General features: G+C 41.0%; 1 protein-coding gene across 1 annotated transcript in view; it reads right to left on the reverse strand.

The window, feature by feature from the left end:
- Window positions 1-22,419, reverse strand: part of NSMCE2 (NSE2 (MMS21) homolog, SMC5-SMC6 complex SUMO ligase) — a 132,883-nt gene continuing 110,464 nt past the window's right edge. The window contains exons 5-7 of the mRNA XM_080339591.1: window positions 4,027-4,112; window positions 3,601-3,707; window positions 1-337 (exon numbers count right to left, since the gene is read on the reverse strand). Coding sequence (XP_080195717.1) covers window positions 178-337; window positions 3,601-3,707; window positions 4,027-4,112 — 353 coding nt within the window. The 3' untranslated portion in view covers window positions 1-177. The remainder of the gene's footprint in view (window positions 338-3,600; window positions 3,708-4,026; window positions 4,113-22,419) is intronic.

The following is a 22,419-nucleotide window of genomic DNA, read 5'->3' on the forward strand; positions in this document are numbered from 1 at the left end:
TTTTAGAATGTCAGGAACGTTAAAAAAGCAAGTTAAACTGGAATTCCTCATATTCGGCTGTTTAAAAAATGCTTTCAGTCACAGCTGAGACCTTCAACTTTGCCTATAAATGAAACACTTTAAATAACGATCAGTTACGCAACCTACTTACAATCAGCAGCTTATCTCACAAAACCTCTAACAACAAATTTTCTTTGTGTCACCATCGTCTCCATCCGACTTCTCCAGTGTTGACCAGCTTTGTTTTTTCTGGCTGTCAATCGCTCTTTTAAGTGCTTCGTCTCGCACAAGATCTGATCCTTTTACATCGACATGGCTACAGCCAATTTTAGGACATCTGTTAAAAAGAAAAGAGAGACTCCATTCAATCCGAAGAATTGTATTTTTGTCAGATATAGGCTTCTATAACATCTGCTGGTTTATATTTATCTGGGTTTCATTCTCTATGTCAGTTCCTTATTACCTATTTTCCTTTTCACCAGCTCTCTCTGGGGAAAAATAAATCCATTTATCTAAACTGGTGGGAATCAACAGCTGAAGGAAAGAAGGAAAACAGGAGGAGATGGAGCCTCTCACCTGTAGATCACTCTTTTGCTTCACATACACAAGCTGCATCAGTAACAACACCAGCATGGCATGGCCATCTTTCTGTGCTGCTTCCTCTCTTTGCAGCCTTCTACAAACTGCAGGGACCTGCCTCTTACCTTATTAATCAGCAGAAGAGAGGTCTAATCCTCACTGATAGCTAAATAGGGAAATTAATTTACAGGGAAATAGACAGGAGAGAATGAAACTTGCAAAGGGTGACTGGTGAATCAGTGGACTATCTCGTTGGTGTAAAAATGTACCTGGACTTTTATGAGCTGAGAAGCACAGAAAGGAGAAATAAGGTCAAATTAACAGCCTCTAAATCATAATCACAGACAAAATGACTTACAACTACTTGAAACAACCAGATAAAGGGTGAAAGATATTCAGGGATCAAAGGTCATTTTCCTTTGCAGGTAGCCCAGGCATGCACAGCTGGTACCTGTGGTCGGAAATAACAGTTCTCCTGATTTTTTCCTCTGTTAGGAGTAACTTTTCTCTGAGGCACTGAACTTATTTATGCTCAGTACTCATAGCTTTTACTCCAGATTTGTCCACAGCTTACTGTGTTTGTCATGGATAAGTCAGTTAATTGCTCTGTGCCTCAGTTTTCCCATTTATCACCTTACTAGAGCAATAACTTGACAGATTAATGAATAACAAGTGCTCAGAAAACTTCTCATATTTCCTGTAAGCATAAAGTATTACTATGTCCTTCCAGGCAGTGGAAAACAGTGAGCAAACCGAGACACGTAAGAGTTGCCTAAAGGAGTCTATGTCACGTCTATCAGGCCAAAAGCGGTGGCAGCACATACGTCAGCTGCAGAGCTGACCCGCGGCCGGCGCTGCCAGGCGCACCAAAGGGATCCGGTGCATCCGAATGGGAAAGTGCGAGTGAGGAAACCGCCCCTTCTGTAACCCCAGAGTGAGCAACAGCTTTGATTTCAGAGTTAGGACAGAGAGAATCCCCCCTAATCATGGCTCTGTTCTATCAAGATACCTGCTGCCACTTCAATATTGCTGGCGGGAGTGCAGTTGGGTAGCAACACCCTGAGGACGGGGAGCTCAAACGGGGAACTTGTTGCACTACCTGGCCAAGATTCTCACCACAGCAGACGATGGTTTTTCAAAACTGACTGCGTTTTCACGAGAAAGTTTAAAATTACAGCAGGTCAGTGAGACCGGGCAGAGAAAACCAAGTTGTCTTTCTTAATTTAGTTACAGCAAAGACAAGTTATTGCTGTGCTTGTGCTTTTCTAGCATACTGGAGTAACTACTGTAAATATGGGAAGGCTGCAAGCTAAAAGCTCAACATTAAGAACTGCCAAGATTCAGGCTGCACAAATAACTTCATTTTGGGATAATGTAGCTTTTAAAGCTAGGTGTTGTGTGCAATACATGAGGTTTTTTTACTCTATATTTTCTCCAGGTCTTTAATTTCTTGTAAGGTAAAATAAAAATCACGTGACACTATTAGTTATTTAGCAGAGCTGAAACTTTTGATTCACCACAACAGTCTCTACTACCATGACATTTTCCTGATGGATTTAACAAAGAGAAATATTTAGATATGAACATGCTAAATTCAGTTCTGTATTGCAGAAGGTACTTTTGTCGTGGCTTTGGGCTGTTGAGCACATGCTTCCTGACCTGTCCCTGTGCTCCAGAACACTCACTTTCTTCTCTCAAATTTGTGAGCTATTTCCCAATTCCTAGTTATTTTTCCAGCCAAGTTTCTGTCCATTCGTGTTGCTGGTTTTGTTGTAATTCCCAGGATGGTGCACCCACTCCACTTTTTCTCCTCATAACACAGGCAAGGTACTTCTGTCTTGTTCTTCAAGCTGTCTGAACATCCCCATTGATGCTGGTTTTCACATCAGTGCTTTCCTGCAAGCAGGAAGAGGCGTGGAATAAAAAGTCCCACTCCACCTTTGCATCCCCCATGGTGGAGTGTGTAGAACAGGGGTGCCAAACTCAATTTCATCAGGAGGCCACGTCAACCTCGCAGTTGCCTTTGAAGGGCTGAATGTAATTTTAGGAGTGGATAATTTCACCATGGCCCCCGGTGAAAATGAGTTTGACACCCCTGATGTAGAGTGTAACAGAAAGGCAAGAGCAAGGGATGGAGGAACTAAGGTGTCTGTGGCGTTATCGTTGGGGAAATCAGGTTGCTGGTCTCTGACAGACCTTCCTGAGCACGTGCAGGCTCTAGCATATATATAGTGTAAAAACAAATGTGAAACTAATGATGTCCTCCAAATTCGGTCTAAAAAGTGCTTGAGCCCCTTTTCTTCTTTCTCTCTGTTTATTTTTGTTGTTGTTATTTTTCCCAAGCAAAACCATCTTAAATTCGAAACTTACTGGAGAGGATTTCAGGTTTAAAAATTCAACTGTTACATCTTCTCACTCAAAACATATGTCCTGTGTGGCAAGTGGCAGGCTGCTTTGAGGATATAAAGTACAAATTATTTAATTGCATTGTAGCAGGAACTGCACAATCCTATATGATCATTCTTAAAGCTCCGTCTGATCATTCTTAAACTCTGTACTACCTAAAAAGTGGTTTAATAGTTCTCATTTTAATACTGGTTTAAGTGTTTTAACACTTCTCAGTTGTATTTGAATATAACTGCAAAAGAGGGTGCACAGAGTAGATTTTTATGTTTTTTCATTAACTTCAGGGCTTGCTAAAGAAGCACTGGGAACAAAATGCGCAATTAAATTTTGGGAAGCTAAAGTTTGTTGTTCACGGCTACACGAAATCTCTTTGCTTCTGTTGCGCAGGTACCATGAGTAGCTGTAACTTCCCCACACACTTCCTGAATATTTCCTTACACATTGTTTTCATTAAAAAGAAAAGCTCCTTCACGTGTACAGTGCTAATGAGGAGACGGTGACTTGGGCAGACACTGAAGTATTACTTCCTGCAGCCTTGCCAATCCAAATACATTTCCTAGAACAAGTGGAGTAAAATTCCACTTACACAGCAAAGCAAATAGCTTGTTAGCTTACCGGACTTTTTTCCTTTGCTGCTTTCGAGTCTGGATAATTTTTAAAATGGCGTCTTCTTCATAAATGTGTCCACAGACTTTGTTCCGAACCGGCCTCTTCATTTCCATCTGTAATCAATAAAACTTGACTTAAAGGAACTGATAATGCCCTTGAAAGTGCTTCTTACAGGATTTTACGTAAAACAGCAGGAAGTGTGTTTGCCATTCATACACGGCATTGCACTGAAATTACGGGGTCAGGTCCTGCATGGTAAACTGCATTACTGCTTATGTGGGGTTTTTCCCAAGCAGTGTTGCTCTTCTTTGATAATGCTTGTCATTTGTACTGCCTGATTTTCAAAAAGCATTGCAGAATTGTAATAAACAATCCAATGGAGATTATGAAATAACTACTGCCCAATCGATTACGGTAGCAGTGATAGCATACCTGTGTAATGGGACAAATGAAGTTCGTCTGACTCTGAGTCACAGCTATGTCTTCATCAATTTGTTCAATGGACTCATTGCCATTACCTGATTGACGACAAAATATAATGGGAAACAAGACAGTTTTCATTTTCCATTTAATATAGATAGCCAATACTTAAAATAAGCAAATAAAATCCAGCATTTGCCAAGCTTTATCTCACAGTGATGTCTAAGATGCCACAACATTTTCTGTACTACTCCCTGAACAAGACACCACAAAAAATACTGTACCATGGTCTCTATTAGAAAATGTGAATTTTTAAATAGCAAGCACTTTTTGTGTGTGTGCGACTATATATAGCTAGAAAGGAGGGCTGGTAGGAAAAGCAAGCTGGCCTGAATCTATGCAAAGCCTTTGGTATTCTCTGTTCAAGTTCACCAAAAAACAGCGACAAGTGGATGAGTCAATAAAACCTAACAAAGGATGAGGTGTTTTGCAGATTTGGCAGTCCTACCCTCAAGATCAGTTCATGTTTAAATGCCATAAATGGGCTTGCTATATAGCCTGTATACACAGTATATACTTTAAAAGTAATTTGTACTGTTTGCCATAATGCATCATTTGTAAAGTCATGCCACTTTATTTTAAAAATACTATAATTACTGAAAAATAAAAGCCAGGAAAGTGTTATTTGAGACTGACAACAGAAACATTATTGAAGTGACCTTAAGAAGGAGGGTCAGAACAAAATATTGAAATCTCCCAGCCCAATGCCAGGGAATGTGAAGCAGGAAAACTGTAAGAAATCCACCTTGAGCTAGAGAAGATGCGGGTCCCCACCTCCACCAGAAGAAGACAACAAGGTGTAAGCAGCTCTAGGTGCCAGGGGATTCCAGCCCAGGGATCCATGCAGAAACTCATTAGCCAGAGTCAAGAGCTGACGTACTGGAGCAGCCAAGGAGACTACTTATTGCTATGTATAACCTTAATAAATGTATACATGTTATTTTATCTTTTCCTGATTTTGTTCTGTTATTGTGAATCTAGGCTTTTAGTTGAATGCATTTGTTTATCTTTAAATCTTATCTGGTGACAATAGCAAACTTAACACCTGCCATAACTTTCCATTCCTTTGGGGTAGTTCTGCAATGTTTTTGCAGCAGTGCCCCAAGGTGAGTCCTCAAGGTGTCCCAGACTGAATTTTTCTCTCTAGCTGCACAAGCTACATTGCAATGTAGCACCTGGGACATGGCAACCCTGGCTGTACATACAGACTAGGGGATGAGATGGTCTAGATGATCTTTTGAGGTCCCTTCCAATCCCAGAGATGCTGGAGAGCAGCTCTGCATAGAGGGATCTTGGGGTTCTGGTCGACAGCAACTTGAACATGAGCCAACAGTGTGTTGTGGCAGCCAAGAGGGTCAACCATGTCCTGGGTGCACCCAGCACAGCATGGCCAGCTGGGCAGGGAGGTGATTGTCCCGCTCTGCTCTGCACTGGTGCGGCCTCACTCGGAGCACTGTGTGCAGGTCTGGGTGACACAGGATAGAAAAGATATTAAGCTGCTAGAGAGTGTCCAGAAGAGGGCTACCAAGTTGGTGAAGAGTTTGGAGCTGAAGGCATATGAGGAGCGGCTGAAGTCACTTGGTTTGTTCAGCCTGGAGAAGAAGAGATCGAGGGGAGACTTCATGGTGGCTACAGCTTCCTCACAAGAGGAGGAGGAGGGGCAGGCACCGATCTCTTCTCTCGGTCGACCAACAATAGAACCCGAGGGAATGGCAGGAAGATGTGCCAGGGGAGATTTAGGTTGGACATTAGGAAAAGGTTCTTCACCCAGAGGGTGCTGGACACTGGAACAGGCTCCCCAGGGAGGTGTCACAGCCCCAAGCCTGACAGAGTTCAAGAAGAGACTGGACAACGTCCTTGGACACATGGTGTGAACTGTGGGGTTGTCCTGTGCAGGGACAGGAGTTGGACTTGATGATCCTTGTGGGTCCCTTCCAACTCAGGACATTCTATGATTCTATGCACAGATTGTTCGGAAAAGATGAAATCCTTCCATAGCATGTGTTGGCTTTGGCTGCCAAGAGGGCAGTAAGAAACACAAGTAAGACAGAGGGTTTTTAGTTTCTTAATTATTTACCTTCTACAAAGCCTCAGCCTTGGTTGCCTTTGCTGCTATTGCACCCTATCAGCCAGTCTTTGCATTTTTGCATCCCTGGTATTGAGCCTTGCTCATCTGTTAAGGACCAGTGTTTCCTCACTTACGGTCGGTCCTGCATGCCTGTAGAACCCCATCACCTTGCGGCTGACAAAGCAGACATCACCTCTCATACCCAGTCTAGACCACGCACGCTGCCCTGTGAGCCAGCACATCCCTGCGTGAGCTGCTCTCAGCATCCCTGCTCCACCGCAGCACCTCTCAGTATGCTGGTTTTATTTGCATCTATTTCCTTCCTTCTTAACCGAGATTGGCCTTCTCTCCATGCCAATACACCAGGAGTTTTCCAAGCATTCAGAAATGTTTCTGACCCCAGTACTGCTGCAAATACTTAGGCAATACTCAACGAGCATCAAGGGTGTTTCTGTTTCTGTTAGTAAGGCTTCACTCAATCGGTAGGGTATGGATGCAAGGAGAAAAGGAGCTCAAAAGTCCAATGTCAATAATAATTTTAAGGTTTTAATCTCCAAGAGTATTAATGCACATTTATCAGATACTGAACCCCATAACAAAAGCAAATACTTGCAAATCTGAAGGCAAAAGTAGACACAATTTAACTGTAAATTCCAAAACTGCAACGGTATAGACACCAGAAAAAGACTTGCATCAGTTATCAGTTTTCAGAAGAGAAAACCTGTCACATATTATTCTTACAGTGATCACATACAAGGTTTATTCTATAACAAACACAGTGTTTTGAAGAAAATACAACTTTTTGGGGAAAAGTGGGGGTTTAGTGAAGGTCTTGAAATACAAAGCAATGGGTGAAATCCCACTGAGACAGCAAGGCTAAAGAGTATTCCAAATATTGGTAGGTGCCAGCTTTGGCATGGGCAGCCTTATTTAAATACCATACTGACGCAGAAATTCCTTAAATTCATGTATCTGCAAATTTCAACATCCTGCAGCTTTAATCTTTCCTGCTGAAAACATCTGGAAATTCACATTTTTCTATGTTGTACTTTGTTTCAACTCATGAACTTGGCATGTAGGTCCAGTGTACCAGCACATCACATTGGTCAGTGAAGTCAGAATGCAGCAGTATTAGCAAGATCTAAGACAGGTGATTGATTACAAAGGTTGATTTTTTTTGTATCAATAATATGTAGATACCAAAGAAGCTGGGTGAAGTTTTAAAATGTGAGGCTTGTGCCTATGATTTTACTCTAAAAGCTCAGCACTCCATGTCAGGTATGCAAGTGGCCTCTTCTGGAAGAATATTCACCTTGTGCAGCACCTTCTGACTTTGCTAAGGACTCACCACTTCAACTCTGTGTGCTCACTTAGGTACCGACACAAGAATTTAGGAGACTATGTTGAAGCATCCAAGTTTGAAAATACGAGCTGAAGCTTGGGTACTGGTGTTGAATCTCCCCTGAAGGTCTCAGGTCTCTAAATTATGTGGGCTAAATCATAGGCTGGGTTTACCTCTTACTTGTGCTGGCTTTGGAGGTTGATTTAGATGCCTCATGTTTAGTGGTTGAAATTCCATGAGCTGAGACCCACTCCTTGTAGATGGGATAAATTAATCGTCCTGAATTCAAATTGTCCTCTTGGTGCAAGCTTATCTTAAACACTTAGGTTGCACTTCATTTGCAACAATTTTGTATGCAGTCTATCAGACTGGGGCCCTGGTTTCAAGAGGTTATCACAGCATAAATGAATAATTATTTAAAATATTTCCTTTTCATAAGCAGCTAGTATTTTTAGTTATAAATATGGAAGACTGTGATGATGCAAGTGATATCTCAACATGTCAATAGCAAATTAGCATAAATCAGATAAACCACCCACAGATTTGTTGTTCTTGCTTGATGTTTAGATTACAGGAGGGGAGAGAGAAAGAACTTTTTTCAGTTACAGTAAATTTTGCAGAGGTTATGCAGAGACACACATACGTCCCAATCTGGTCAGTAAGACGCTCTAAACTGTAAACCTACACCTGTAAACTCATATTGGAAGATGTTTTTATTGAGGTCAAAGGGATTTTTTACCAAATGAAATGCATAAAATTTTGGAGGATCTAACCTGCAAGTTTGACTGTTCTATAGGAAGAAGAAATAAAAACACCAGGTCCTACATATTTCAGCTAAGTCAGGTTACATTTTTGTAAAATTGAGTTTTCTTTGGAAATTAAAACCAGATGCAGAAAACAGTAACTTATTGTTACTGAAATTCAGATGTTGCCTTATGTAACAGAAGTATATACATCTATTTTGGTAGTCTGAGAGATTACATTTTAAGAGCCTTAAGAGTTTCTAGTTTTCCATTCCAGCCAATTGAAACCTGTTATGAGTATTAGTAACACATTTTCTATCTGGCTATCTCAGCAATAATGTTTATGGCTAATTAGTGCCCACTCTTGTAATATAACTGCATTCTCATAAAGGTATCTATTTTTGGTAACACATCATAATGAATTTTGCAACTGCCAACTGTTTTTTCCTTATTCAATTTTAATTAAAAGCTGGCAGTACTTTATATCTCTATCACTTTCATCTCTTGATAAAAATGTGACTAATATGCCTTAGCTCAGTTTTTACCTACTCTGCTGAGAGAGACTGAGAACTTGAAAGCCAAATTTTAAAAATAAGAAAACCATGGTGTGGAGACATTAACTGCTACATCGTGAATTATATTAGGCATGGATAGTATACATTTAAAAAAAACATTAGAGGAAAGATCCTCTTTGTTGTCATTGTCACTTCTGTGACAGACAGAGTGCTGTCTGCTCGCTGCTCCCAGTGCCCATGATATCCCCTGTCTACCCATTCTTGTTTCTCTAACCTGGCCCTGAGTGAGCAGATGTTGCAATGTAAACTTAATTGATTTCTTTCCTTGTGTGCTGCGCTGTTCTGCCTTCTCACCTGTCACCAGTCAGACACTAATCCCGGAAATCAAAGGGTAACGTTAAGCCTGCAGGATTGAGTCTTTATAAGCCTGAGCCACTAGACAGACAAGGTCTTGGCTCTCAAGAGGGTCTATTGTCCTGCTGACTCTATAGAAATAACAGCAACTCATCCAGCCTGGGAAAAATTCTACCTCTGAGAGCTCCAAAAAACCCATGAATGTGATGAGAGCAAGTCAAATACCAAGTGCTCCTGCCAGCAGGACACAGAAAATGATGAAAGGTGAGGGAGGTGAAGGACATGGCCACATCCAAGAGTTGTATTCTAAGAGATAGAAGGCGTCTGGGGCACTGCCAGCATGGGCTGAAGAAGATCCAAGGCCAAGTCTAAAGGAGGGAACGAACCCAAACACTGCTTTCCATGAGACGCACTGCTGAGACCACCATGGGCAACGCTTAAGAGCTGGTGAGCACATGCATTAGTGCTCTGAGTTTGGGTTGGACTGCAGATCCGGAGAAGCCGACCAGAACAACCGTCCAGAGTCCTGCCCTGGAGATGGGTCTGCAGTAAATGCTGTAGGAGGAGTGAAAGAAGAGGGAAAGCACAGACTAATACCTTCCTGGCAAACTTTCCCAGTCTCTAGCAATCTGTGGCCAAAGACTTCCTGAGTCAGAAGTAATATCTTTGTACTTAATAAGCCCTGGAGTTTTCCTTCAATGAATTTGTCTAAACTTGGAGAGGGGAATTTGGGCCTGGACTTTTCAGCTTGATTAGAGACAGTTATCTTTGCTAGAAAGGTTAGCAACAGTTTAATTTTCCTTGAAATTTACCGCAGAGGCTGCAGGTTACAGTTTAATTTGATTTTTAAGAGGGAAAATAAGGTGTGCAAGTTACAGCTGCAGTCAAACAGTTCAAAGGCTTTGTGCTCTTGCCAGAGGCATGCGATAGTTCAATTTGCCAACCAAGCCAAACTAGGCTTTACATTAAAGTACATTACAATTTGATTACTTGCTAGTGTTGCAATACACCAGTTGATCTAAGGAAGGTGGCCTCTGACATGTTGCTCCAGATTGCAATTGCAAATTTACTTGCTCCTGCCCAGGCCAAGCAATTTGCTGGTAATTTACTAACAAGTCCCTTGTACGGGCCCTGTTTTAGACATACTTGTATAAGAAGTATACAGGCACGCATTCGGTCTATCCAAAATAAAAGGACAATCCTGTAAATATAAGCCATTCTGATTTTCTTGGAGTGTGAAAAGCAAATTAGGTGAACAAATTAGCAAATTGTTAGTTCCTTTACATAATAAGAGTGGGGAAGGAAAGGACAGTATCCTGTACTAAGTAGCCATCCTCTAAAGACTGCTTTAATACCATCAAATTCACAGCACTTGCATATTTTACAGTATTTGTCTCACTAAGCTATAGGCCTTTTACAATACACTATTGCAAATGGAAATAGTGTTCCCATTTTATCCTTTGACTGGAAAAGTGGTTGATGTGGGCCTTCCAGAATGACCTTATGATTTGACTGAAATGTTATGGGACACTTGTTACAGAAATGTAAGTGAAGGAGATGGAAAGACACTTGAAGCTAGATACAGTTTGCCATTTAATGTATTAATATATAAAATGTGACTACAAATCCCACCTAGGAGAAACAAACAAACAAACACTCCAGAGGTGCCCTGTGAAACCTTTAACTCATAAACTCTTTGAAGTGAGAAGTAAGACATCATCTTTCCCTTTAGATTTGGGGAAATTCAGACTGTTGTGCAGTGGGAGCTGTGTCCCTAGAAACGTGAACATGAAGGATATCTTTGATTATAAACCACACAACTCCGACAGTTTGGTAGGCAAAAACAGATAGAGGCGGTTTTCTTGCTCCCTCTGTTATTGCAGACATGAGAAATCCACACTTCAAAGTCCATAGATGACATTTCAAACAGCAGTTTCCTCATCACTGCAGTCTGGACTAGATCTGAAGAAGCTCCTGGGGAAGATGAAGCTTAACTAAAAAGATGCCATGAAGGCTCATCAGTAAGCTCAGAGAACTCCCTGTTTCTGGAAAATCTAAGAAGGCCATGTTCTTCCATCTTAACTATCATCACCCACAATGGGTGTAAACTTAGTAAGTACATTAAACACCAAAGGCTTGCTGAAAATAAACCTAACTGATAAACAGACTACTTAAATGACCGGGAAACTCGAGGTCTACATGAAAGCACACTGGGCATGTGACAATAGAGCAAAAGGGTTTGGGACGCCACAGTATGAGCAAAGCAAGACAAACCCTGGAATATCTTATGAGGAAAAAATATATCAGACACAAGCTACTAAATTGCAAATATATGTAAAGAAAGTTTTTATGACTTGGTTTTTCTCCTGCTCTTCAGAAGAAAAAAAGCTGAACAATCACTGATTCACACAGTATACTGTATAAAGGCAATTTCCATGGTTAGAGAGCATCATTTCATATATCAGAGATTAGAAGAATATCATACACATTTAAAAAATGAATAAATTCGCTCCAGACACATAAAAGAAAAAGTTGCAAAAGATGCAATCAGAAAGAAAAAAAAAAAACCCTACCAGTTCATGAGAAGATGAACCACTTTCCATTACTAACATTGTGGTCAGAATCTGGAATGTCACTGATGCAATGCTAACCATCAAATGACATGAACATGCAGGGCTTGCCTACACAGGGAAGCTGTTGCAAAATAAGCGAGGGTGTGAATGCAGAACGCATTAGCCACTTGGCTTTAACTCGCTGTGTGGAGACTCTCATTGTGCACCAGGAGTGCCTGTTGGCTGTTTAGCCTACTCCACTTCCACAGCGGACTCGAGCGAGGCACTGTTAATGCTGGACAGGAGCAGTGAGAGGAAAGCTGTTGGTACTGGGAGCAATTTGGAGCCACATTCGTTTCTGAATGAGTCCTTAGAAGTCCTTGGATGGTTTGTTCTGCAAATTTAATTCTAATTTTCTCAGAACAGTCCATGCCAAGTATGCTCTACATATTAGCTCACAAGCAGAAATCATGTCTACGACACGCCTGAACGAAAAGTAACATCATGTTTCTTGTAACTATAGAGTTGGAGGTCGCTTTGCCCGTTTCAAATGTCATTTGTGCATTCTTGTAGTCATTCACTTCTGAAAAGCTGAGCTGGTGACAGATTTTCAGGTGGAACAAACTTCTACCAGGAAACACTCCTGGACAGAACTGTTCCAGGGTAACAGAGGGACAGAAAATGAAAAGAGCAGTGATCAGGCAAGGGGACCAGGCAGCGTCGCTCCCCAGCAGCCCATCCAACAGGCTGCTACGGAACCAGTGAGCACAGAGCCCCTAGTGAGCCCAAATGATCACACCCTTAAAAGATTATCATCATGATTATCATTTCAATCTGTCTCTTCACATTCTCCTCACAAGACTTCCTGCAAAAGACTTCACTGTATTCCATTCCTAAGCAGCTCTGTTGAAAAACACCTTTAAATGTCACCAAAACAAGTGAGCCCCGGTGTCAGGAGCGTGGTGAATACAGACACATGGAGGTTGCCGTGTGTTGGGGCACAGGTAGGATTATTTATAAGGTACAGGGTGAGAGGCCTAGAAGCTGTAATCCCTGAACATTAACCTGTTGATTTGATGATTGGCACTGACTCAGCAGCTGTCTGACACTGCAGCGAGGGCGCAGGAAAGAGCAATATCTCACCTTTGGACATCAGCAGGTTTGTAGGACAGCAAACCAGCTCCACTGCCCCTTTTACCCCAAGGAGGCTGGAGGGACAGATCTGCCTCTCTTTACCAGGAAAACACAGATGTACTATATTACTCTTGAATAAAGACATGAGTACAAATACATTAAACTGAAATGATGGGGACAAAATATTATTTTCTACACCCTCTAATGCCCAGCGTTGAAAGACTTGAAATAAACTTTTAGGCAAGAGATTTTATTTCAAAATTAATATTAACGAAGAGAGCAACATTTGCAATTCTTTTCTTAGTGATCGATTTCACACCTTTGGAGTGCTTTCTAAAGCTCACAACTACTTCAAAAATTAATTTACTTCATTTAGAAATACATAACATCAAGTTATTCCAATTCAGTGTGCAGCGAAGCACTATATATATCCACATAACTTATTTGAGTTATATTATTAAGATGTATAAAGAAAGAAGTTGTGTTCATTTCCCAGGCTTTTTTCTATAGAAATGAATTTCTTCTGTATTTTATGTATATAAACTTTACCACTCCGGTTATTCTGAATTCCGCAGCTTTCCACTGCCTGAACTGCCTCTGCTGAAATGGCCTTGGAGATGGGCAAGAAGGCTCAGCTGTCTGCCTGTCACGGTCATGACTCCAGCGCCATCTCGGAGCTTGTCCGTGCTGCGGCCACTGCTCTGGGCACCCGCTCGAGGCGGCACCTCCCGCTCTGCTCCTGCCTGTGGTCACCAGCCCGCGGCCCCAAAAGCCTCCTCAGAAGACGAATATTCCTAAATCAAGGAATCATTTTTAAAGGTCCCTTCCAACCCAAACTGTTCGATGATTCTATGATTTGGGGAATTAATAATACCTGGTTTCTTCTTCTCTTGAACACAAAGTGCTATAAAAACGACAGTTTTACTCCTATGACCATTTGACTGGTGGAAAACTGGGGCACAGAGTGGGAATACATCCAGAGCCACCAGCACATCTGTGTGCTAGACCATTGTCTGTCCCATTAGACCACACCTGACTGACGAGGGCTTCCAAATACATTCTTAGTGAACGCATCAGTTCCACGCTAAAAGCAAAAAATACAACACAGAAACCAGTATCTTCTAGTAATTGCACAATATCTGGTTGTTTATTTTGAGAAAACTAACACTTCCACTGAAGAACACATTATCATTTTCTGTTAAGTCGTATTTATAAAATAATGCGTCTTTGCTAAACTACATGAGAAAATGAAAAAAAAAAAAGAACATTTAATATCATACTGAAACAAGAAATAAAATTGTTGTTGTTGTTTTTTAAGAGGAATTTACAAATCTGCCATTGCTCAACTGTAACAGTGCAAGGTTTTTGCTTAGCTTAAGGCTGAGTGACATATGGCATGTGTGTGTTCTAAGGCACCCTGTGCACACCAAGCAGATCTTCACTATAATAATTCTCGATAACCTGTTCCCTAAAAATAAGAAAAAATGTTGCTAATCCCAATTTATACAGCATCCTCCAAAACAATGTCACAGGGGGCTTGTGCAGCTAAACATAACGCCATCATCAGCTGGGAACAGCTGAGCAGTTATTTTTCTCAGCCCGTCCTGTGATGTAAGATTAAGCTTCTTGAATGGCAGTCGGTAAAAAAAATCTAATGCTAAAGCCCTGAGCTAAAAATACTCGTGGATTATAACTGCGGCAGCCTAGTAGCTTCTGATGGTAATTAGTAGTTAATTTTAAATCTGATCAATACTATTTTAAATTTCTTCCTGCAGATTCTCATTTGCCAGGAGTAGAAGTGGCAGAGAGCATCTTCTTTAATGCTGCATGCATCAGAAAACCATTCTATAGGTGTAATTTACATGGCAGCACATGCATTTCAGACTTCACCTTGACATTATTGCACGGTGCAGACAATAGGCAATGTGCAATGACTGTGCTTTATGGCAAATGTGCTGGGAAGACTGTAAGAGGCTTAACTAAGGCAAAGCACGAGGTCATGTCTTTTAAACCCTCAAAGTCTCTCTACATCTACGCTTTCCTCTCCAGATCAGGTTTAACAGGGTAAAGTGGGACAGAGAAAGGACTCGAACACTCTCATCACAGATGCACACAGCAACTGAAACAAGAACGACTCAGAAGGACAAGCAGAGCAATGGATGCTTATTTTGAACTGATGGGACAGCAGTTGCAGTGTCACTTGTGCTTCATAATAAGGAGAATGAGCACATTGCTAAATCACATGGTGTTCTGCACAGTCTTCATCATTCTAGCAAAGCAGTTAATGTTACGCTCGCTATTTCAATCTTATGGTTTTACTAGCAGGATGGAGTAACCTTGTAGTTGTCCTCTTAAGAACTATTAACTTCCCTTATGCTCTTTGGCTGGCACATCAGCTCTTGCAGAAACACACATAGTCCCTACACATACACTGAGAAAAATCAAGATGTTTGTATCTCAAAATCAATTAAGATTAATATAAGTGAAACAATCAAACTGCACTAATTAAGGAAGGAAAACAAAACTGAATACTACAGAGCTACACTAAGGAATGACCGTTTCAAAACAATGCAGATAAGGGTTTTGTCAATGCTCCTTTCACGTTCAGAAATCAAGCAGTCCCCCAACTCAGAATTTGGGTTAGGTCAGTGTAACTGAGACCCTCTGGTTTGTACAGGTAATTAAGATTACTTCTTTTCTGCACATTTGGCTACAGCTAGTCAAAATATGTGGGAATTTGGTTCAGTGACTGGAGGGAATGAAAAACATTTGAAGACAGAATCAATATATAAAGGGGGATCATAAGAAAGATGGAGAAAGACTTTTTACCAGGGCATGCAGTGGCAGGACAAGGGGAAATGGCTTTACACAGAAATAGGGTAGATTCAGATTGAGAATGAGGAAAACATCCATTACTATTGGGGTGGTGAGAGACTGGAACAGAGAAACTGTGGATGCCCCATCCCTGGAAGCATTGGATGGGGCTCTGAGGAACCTGATCTAGTGGACGATGTTCCTGCCCATGGCAGGGGTAGGACCAGCTGATTTTCAAAGGTCTCTTGACAAACCATTCTGCAACATTTCCCTGATTCCAAGTTTTTATTTGCAGATCCCGGCACTGGCAGTTACAGCTCTTCAGGATCAGGTACTACCTTGATATGGTGCTCACAGCAATCCTAGAACATGTAACACAATTTAGGAAATTATTTGTTCTATTAGAAGCTGAAAAGCACTTTTAGTAAAGACCATAAAGGGACTATATCCTTAAAAAATGCAGCAATACAAAATGCTAGTTGCAAACAAATGACACAGTTAAGCTCTCCCCATGACAAAACACACTCAGCCTTCACGGAAAAACTGCACTTTCTAGTGTCCTGCTAGTTTTCTCATTGCAAAGCTGATCATGTACAGCATCCCATTTCATGTAGAAGAAAACATATGAAGTATCAAAAGGGCTCTTCAGAGGGCACACACTTGAATAATAAATAATTCTAGCCAGGGAGCAGAGGGGAATCAGGAAGACAACAGCGAGTTGCATGCTGATTTTGTAAACATAGGAAATGATCACTTCAAAACTTTCAGCTGCTTGAGGTGCTGTCCACCCAGATGTGACAAACCCAAGAGGGAAGAGTCACCGTGTTAGTGACACCCACAGGTATGTGGAAAGGGCAGCCATTTAGCAGTAGGCAGAGTTCCTTGGGAAGTGACAGTCTTTGCAATCATGCATTCCTGGGTTACTACATTTGGCCTCTGGCTTGTACAGCACAGAGCTTGAAACCAGGAGCTCGATTATCACTGACAATGCTGATCTGGAATTTCAGGAATGGGTTGTAGTGGGTCCCAGGAAGCAAACAGCACTTATGAAGCAAAGCAGCACTCTATACCTTTGCCAACAGAGAATGTTATGCTGCTCCGAGGTGTTGCAAGAACATGCAAGCAGTGTGGGAAAAGTGCAAACAGAGCTGGAGCAGTAGGAACTACAAACAGCGTCACATTATTTTTACAATGAGGGTGGTGAAACACTGTTCCAGGTTGCCCAGAGAGGTGGTAGACGTCCCATCCCTGGAGACATTCAAGGCCAGGCTGGATGGGGCTCTGAGCAACCTGATCTGGGTGAAGATGTCCCTGCTCATGGGTGGGGGTTGGACTGGATGAGCTTTGGAGGTCCCTTCCAACCCAAACTATTCTATGATTCTATGATTTACCACAAGGGGCAGGAAGGTGTATGGAACCCCACACTGCTCAGAGCCTGAAAAGATTCTCCAGCAAATTATTAAACAGTTCAGCTGTAGGCAAATAAAGGATGACACGGTAGTAAGAGGCAGTCAGTATGTTTTTTCCCAGATCAAATCATGCCAAACTGATCAAACCTCCTTCTCTGATAGATTAACTGTCCCCAGTGGACAAGAGAAATCAGTTAACACATATATGCTGACTTTAAATACAGCTTTTGATGTTCTCCAGATGACACTCTCCCAAGCAAACTAAAGAAATTAACATAGATCTTCATCCAGATGCATGAAACAACACAATAATTAAGCTTTCTTCCGATTACAGTTTCTTTTTTTCTGAAACAGATCCCTGGTGTAAAAATCATTAATGCCTAAAAACCATAATAGAGATCAAACAAGATTGTACAAGACACTATATACATTCATGAAAAAAAAAATCTTGCATTGCAGAGCTACAGTCTAAACAATCAGGACAGACAAGGAAAATATCTTACCAACACTGTCAGAGATGGGAAAGTGAGGTAGAAAAAGATTAAGGGCCTGATTTTCAAATGAGCTCAGCATATTTGTTGCTGAGCTCGCTTGAAATTCTGGCCATAAACAACATCATGGAAATCACTAGATATTGGGCTCCTTTGAAAATCAAACTTCAATATGAAAATTTGGCCCAGAGGTCTTTTGAAAATCTACATCAAGAGGCTCACCCAAGGTCACCCAGGAAGTCGGTGGCAGGGCTGGGAACCGAACTCGCATCTTCTGACTCCCACTCTGGTGCATAACTAATGTCGCTCTGTGCTGTTTTAATTAGCTATGGGGAGATCTCAAACCAGAGAATGCTTTTGAAATGAAAGAAAAGAAAACCCTCACAAGTGCATTCCGTTTCCTTTCACAAGTATCAGAGCACAATGGGCTACCAGGGACTCACAAGCAGAAGGGATTTTGAACTTCTTTAACCAGCTTCTGTTTTCCTTTGAGAAGATAAATTGTTGTTTACTTCTTGTACATAAAGGGATTAATTGGAAAACTGTTCATTTTTCTCTAATAATATTTTTTTTCAACTTGCACTATGCCTCTGACCCATACAAATATTTTTCCAGTGACAAATGAGGATAGAAAAAGGAAGCCTGCAGAGTGCAAAGGCTCCTAAGGATTAGTAGACAACCTCTGGGGCAAGGAGTGGAGACTTATGCTATTGCTTATTATTACTACATTTTTCCCTAGGTAGAGAGAGCTGTTTGAAGTGGTTTCCTTGCTAATGCAGTGGCAGAGCAAACTATTTACTTTGCATGTATATGTGGTTGCTTCAGTACCTCTCTTGCTGTTCCTGTGGAACACCTAAGATGCACTATTTTCAGCAGTCCACCAGTTCTTTCTGGAACATCCAAATTCTCTGTATTTTCCCTGGCTCTGGTGACATCCATAAGCATCTCCCCTGACAAGTCTTTGTTGGTGAACTACTACAACCATCTCAAGAACAACAGAAAAAATTATAGAAAATTATAACAAAGGTGGAAAACCAAGCCAAAGCTAGAGAAGGTGTCTGTAGCAGCTGCTTTTAGCCCAACGCACTTCACTACAACCTAGATCAGGCTTTATTTTGTCAAAGGCAGAATAATAGGTTAGTATTTCTATTCATATTTTCTGTCATCAAAAGCTCTAGCCTAGTTTCCTGTAAAAAACTGTGCAGGTTGGTAAGTTAGAAGATCTCTTCAAAAAGAGAAGCAGGTTATTTCCTCAGCTCTCTGACCCTGATACGCTGCTTGTGATCACAGGGGGCTTCCAAGTTCACTTTGTTGTACACTGGGAATCTCACTGCTAAGATCCGATGGGAATTCTGCCCAGTTTTCCTCAGACAGAAAGCTACTTGGTGGACAGAAATAGAAATTCTGGTTCATGCTGACAGCTGGAGATTTCATAAAAAGGAGCTGCTGGGTTCATTATTCCCAGTTTCCTGCCAAAAGTAGAAAAACGTCTGTCTTTCCTCTTTCCAGCTTACAGTCTTCTTGTACCTCTTTAGTGCTATTTTCGAATCTGCTGCCTACTTTGAGGCGTGTTTCTCTTGGGCTCAGAACAGTATCTTACTTCTCTGTCAAATGTACCTTCTACTTTTCTTCTTCATAATTTCCACTGCTGCAAATTTATGTGGCCAGCTGCAAAGCTGTGTAAATTTAAAAACAACTTTATCTAGAAAAGCCAAGGAACACTTCACTAAAGACAAAACATGATAGCTCTGTGAAGCAAACAGATGGTGGAGTGAGAGAGATGGTGTACAAGCAGCATGTTTGTTTCTACAGATTAGCTGTGCGTACAGCTTCTACTTATGGAGCATTTGTACAGTTTCTTTTAATCAATAAAAAGATATTATTAGCTTTAGCTTAGCACTGGTTCAGGGATTACTAGTGTTTCTACAACAGAAATCATTAAAGGGGGGTTTTGACAGAAGGCAAATGTATTTTACAGGGCTCCTTTCCTTCTGGAAAGGCACAAGAAACAGCAAAGGGATGCTCAGGGGAAAACAAGCAGAGCTGACAACTGAGGTGGGCAGTGCTACCCAGGTAGACGGGAAGAGGGCAACTCCATCAAGCCCCACCACCCGCAGCCCGAAGGTCCTCACAGGTAAAGCATTCCCAGAACCTTCTCCTGCAGGAGTCCTATCTGCCAGGTTCTTTTTTTTCCCATCTTATCTGTCTCTTGTTTCACTCCACACCCTCCTTTTCTTGTATGGCTTTCTCATTGTCTTGTCTCACTTATCTTGGATCACAAGCATCCTGGGGCAGGGAACGCAACTTTATATAGTAAAGAGGCAGAGCTTTTAGGGCTCTATACGCATGATTAATAATATTTCATTTCATATAGAAAGTGAAATAAGCATTAAAACTCAGCTGCATAGAAGAGGGGGTCTCTTCAGTTAACGAAAAGCTTTACTGAAAATCTTGGGGTTAACCTTAAAGTGTACACTTAAAACAAACCATGACCACTATTAAACACGCAGGTTGCACATGTTCTGGAATGCTGATTGAGCAGCTCATGTGGGATCATCCAACACCTCTGCAAGCTGATGCATCTGAATAATTAAGGTCTCCCTCATTACAGGTCTCCAAAGCATATTAATCAGGTCTCCACAAGAGTAAAGTTCACTCTGGAGACAAGAATACATCTTTGACTAATTGGGTGTTTTGATCAGCTGGATTTGGTAAACTGAGGCTGCATTTGAAATATCAGTATTGAATATACAATATTATATGTTGCCATATAAGTTACGCATTCTGCTGTCCGTATACTGGCCCAGCAATAGATCTTAGTATCCACATTATTTCACTCTCTTTTCATTTTAGGCAAGTGTGAATTTCTAAGGATCTTATGAAAGACTTTCTCCTCTTCCAATAAAATCACAAATGGAGTGTGGTTTGGAGGGTTTTGTTGGTTGGTTGGGTTTTTTAACTAGGGAATTTAAGTCTATATTATGATCTTGATCATATAACCAGGTCCACAAGGGCAGTACCAGCAGTCCTTTCAATTGTGTTGAATGGTCATCTTGTTGTCCCTAAGCTCACCGAAGAATGGAAATCCCTCTTCACACAGGCTGCTGTCATGGCTAACATCTTGAGAAGAATTTTGTCTAGTCTGTTGATCATACAAAATTTAGAATTTAATCAACACTTCGACAAAGCATAGCCATTCATGAAAAATCAAATACCATTACAAATATCAAATAATACTAAAAGGCTTTTGAAGACACAGAGGAAATTCTATTTGGAAGAACATAATTAGAATCCTGCTCACATTGATCTAAAACCCTGAAAAAGGAACAGAAATCAAGTAGTGCTAACATACTAAAACTGGCATAAACCAGTAGCATTAGCACCACCCCACTGCAATCTTGCTTTAATCCTGTAAACTTGTTTGGCATAGGTAGCCACAGGCATCTTTTCTAATATGCAACATCATAAAGATCTAGTTATTGGATGCTTGAAAATTTAAATGGGTTGAGCATTATAACATTGTAAAAACAAGTTTCTAACTGAAATCTTAGTTAGCAGGACATCACTAATTTCTTTCCAAAATGAATTAACTATCTTGAGATAACGCAGAGCTCTAATACTTTCTGTAGAATTTTTGAGCTAGAGCACTTAACCAACCTAAACCAACTTATACTCAAATGTGAGTTGAAATGATGAAAACTTCTTTATCAGAGGCCAACATCAGATTTAATCCATTGAGCAATACTTGTGATTAGTACACAAATAGATGGGTGGAAATTCAGAGAGTTATTAACACTTGAGGAATTAAGAAACCTTATAATCAAAACATTATTTTACAAATTGATTTAAATACAGAAGAGGAATATGTTCAGGCAGGTCTTCTATTTCAGACATTTTATTTCCCTTTGAAACTTAAAAAAAAGAAGAAGCAAAAGAAGACGACATACATGTCAATGGTTGAATGGGTGGGTGGGTCTTCCTGTGAAATGAATCATACTTTTCATTCAGTTTTATGAAAGTCTTGCTTCAAGCATGCCTATAATTACTGTTTGTTGCAATGGCTCACCCGTCTGCCATGCAGTACAGTTCACAAGGATTTGCTAGTTTTCTGAGGGTGCAAATCAATTTTTGGGACACAAATTGCAATGTGGGTCATGCTCAGCATGCACACATGGGCTGGGAGAGTTGATAAAGAAACTTCAGTACAGGATAGTCAGGAAGGTTCTTTGTTGTAATAGTCAAAATTGCTAATTGAAGATGTATAGTCATCATTGGTATAGACTGAGACAGCTACCAAAATCCTGTGGCCAAAGGACTGCCTCAGAAGCTGTGACTCCAAAGATACACAAACCAACTGAGATCATGTTTTGTCTTTGTCAGTCTTGATGTTTTATATAACTTCCTATTAATCCCTTGCTTGGGTACCTGCTATGTAAATTAAAAGTGATTCTTTTACAAGCCATTCCACCAAAGGTGGCCAGTCACTGCGCTGGCAGAGAAGGCACCAAGTTGGTTGCTGAAGAACCTTATCTAGTGCTGCGGGAAAGTCAGCGAACTGGCAAAGGGATCTACAGCTGCCACAGAGCTTGAAACTGCTCAAGATATCACACAGCACATGCTGATGACAGTATTTCAGATCTCTCATTTTTGGAAGTCTGGTGCTTTATTCTGCAAAAGCCTCCTACCAGCAGAGATTTAGAGTTCTAAGGCTTCACTGGAGTTCAAAGCTCCTTTCAAAACAATAGGAGACAATATTGCTTCTTTCAAAATGCGTCAGGAAGAGAAAGCAATGGCACCACTCTTACCTTTTCTTTCATGAAGTAAGAAGACAGAAAAAAAAACCAGTTATTCTTGGATAGCTTTCAGTCCTACTAAGCAAAAAGTAGGGGGCAGCTCTGATGTCTTCTGCTGAAGCTGGACCAC

This window comes from Nesoenas mayeri (assembly GCF_963082525.1).
Source record: "Nesoenas mayeri genome assembly, chromosome: 2".
Classification (NCBI taxonomy): Eukaryota; Metazoa; Chordata; class Aves; order Columbiformes; family Columbidae; genus Nesoenas; species Nesoenas mayeri.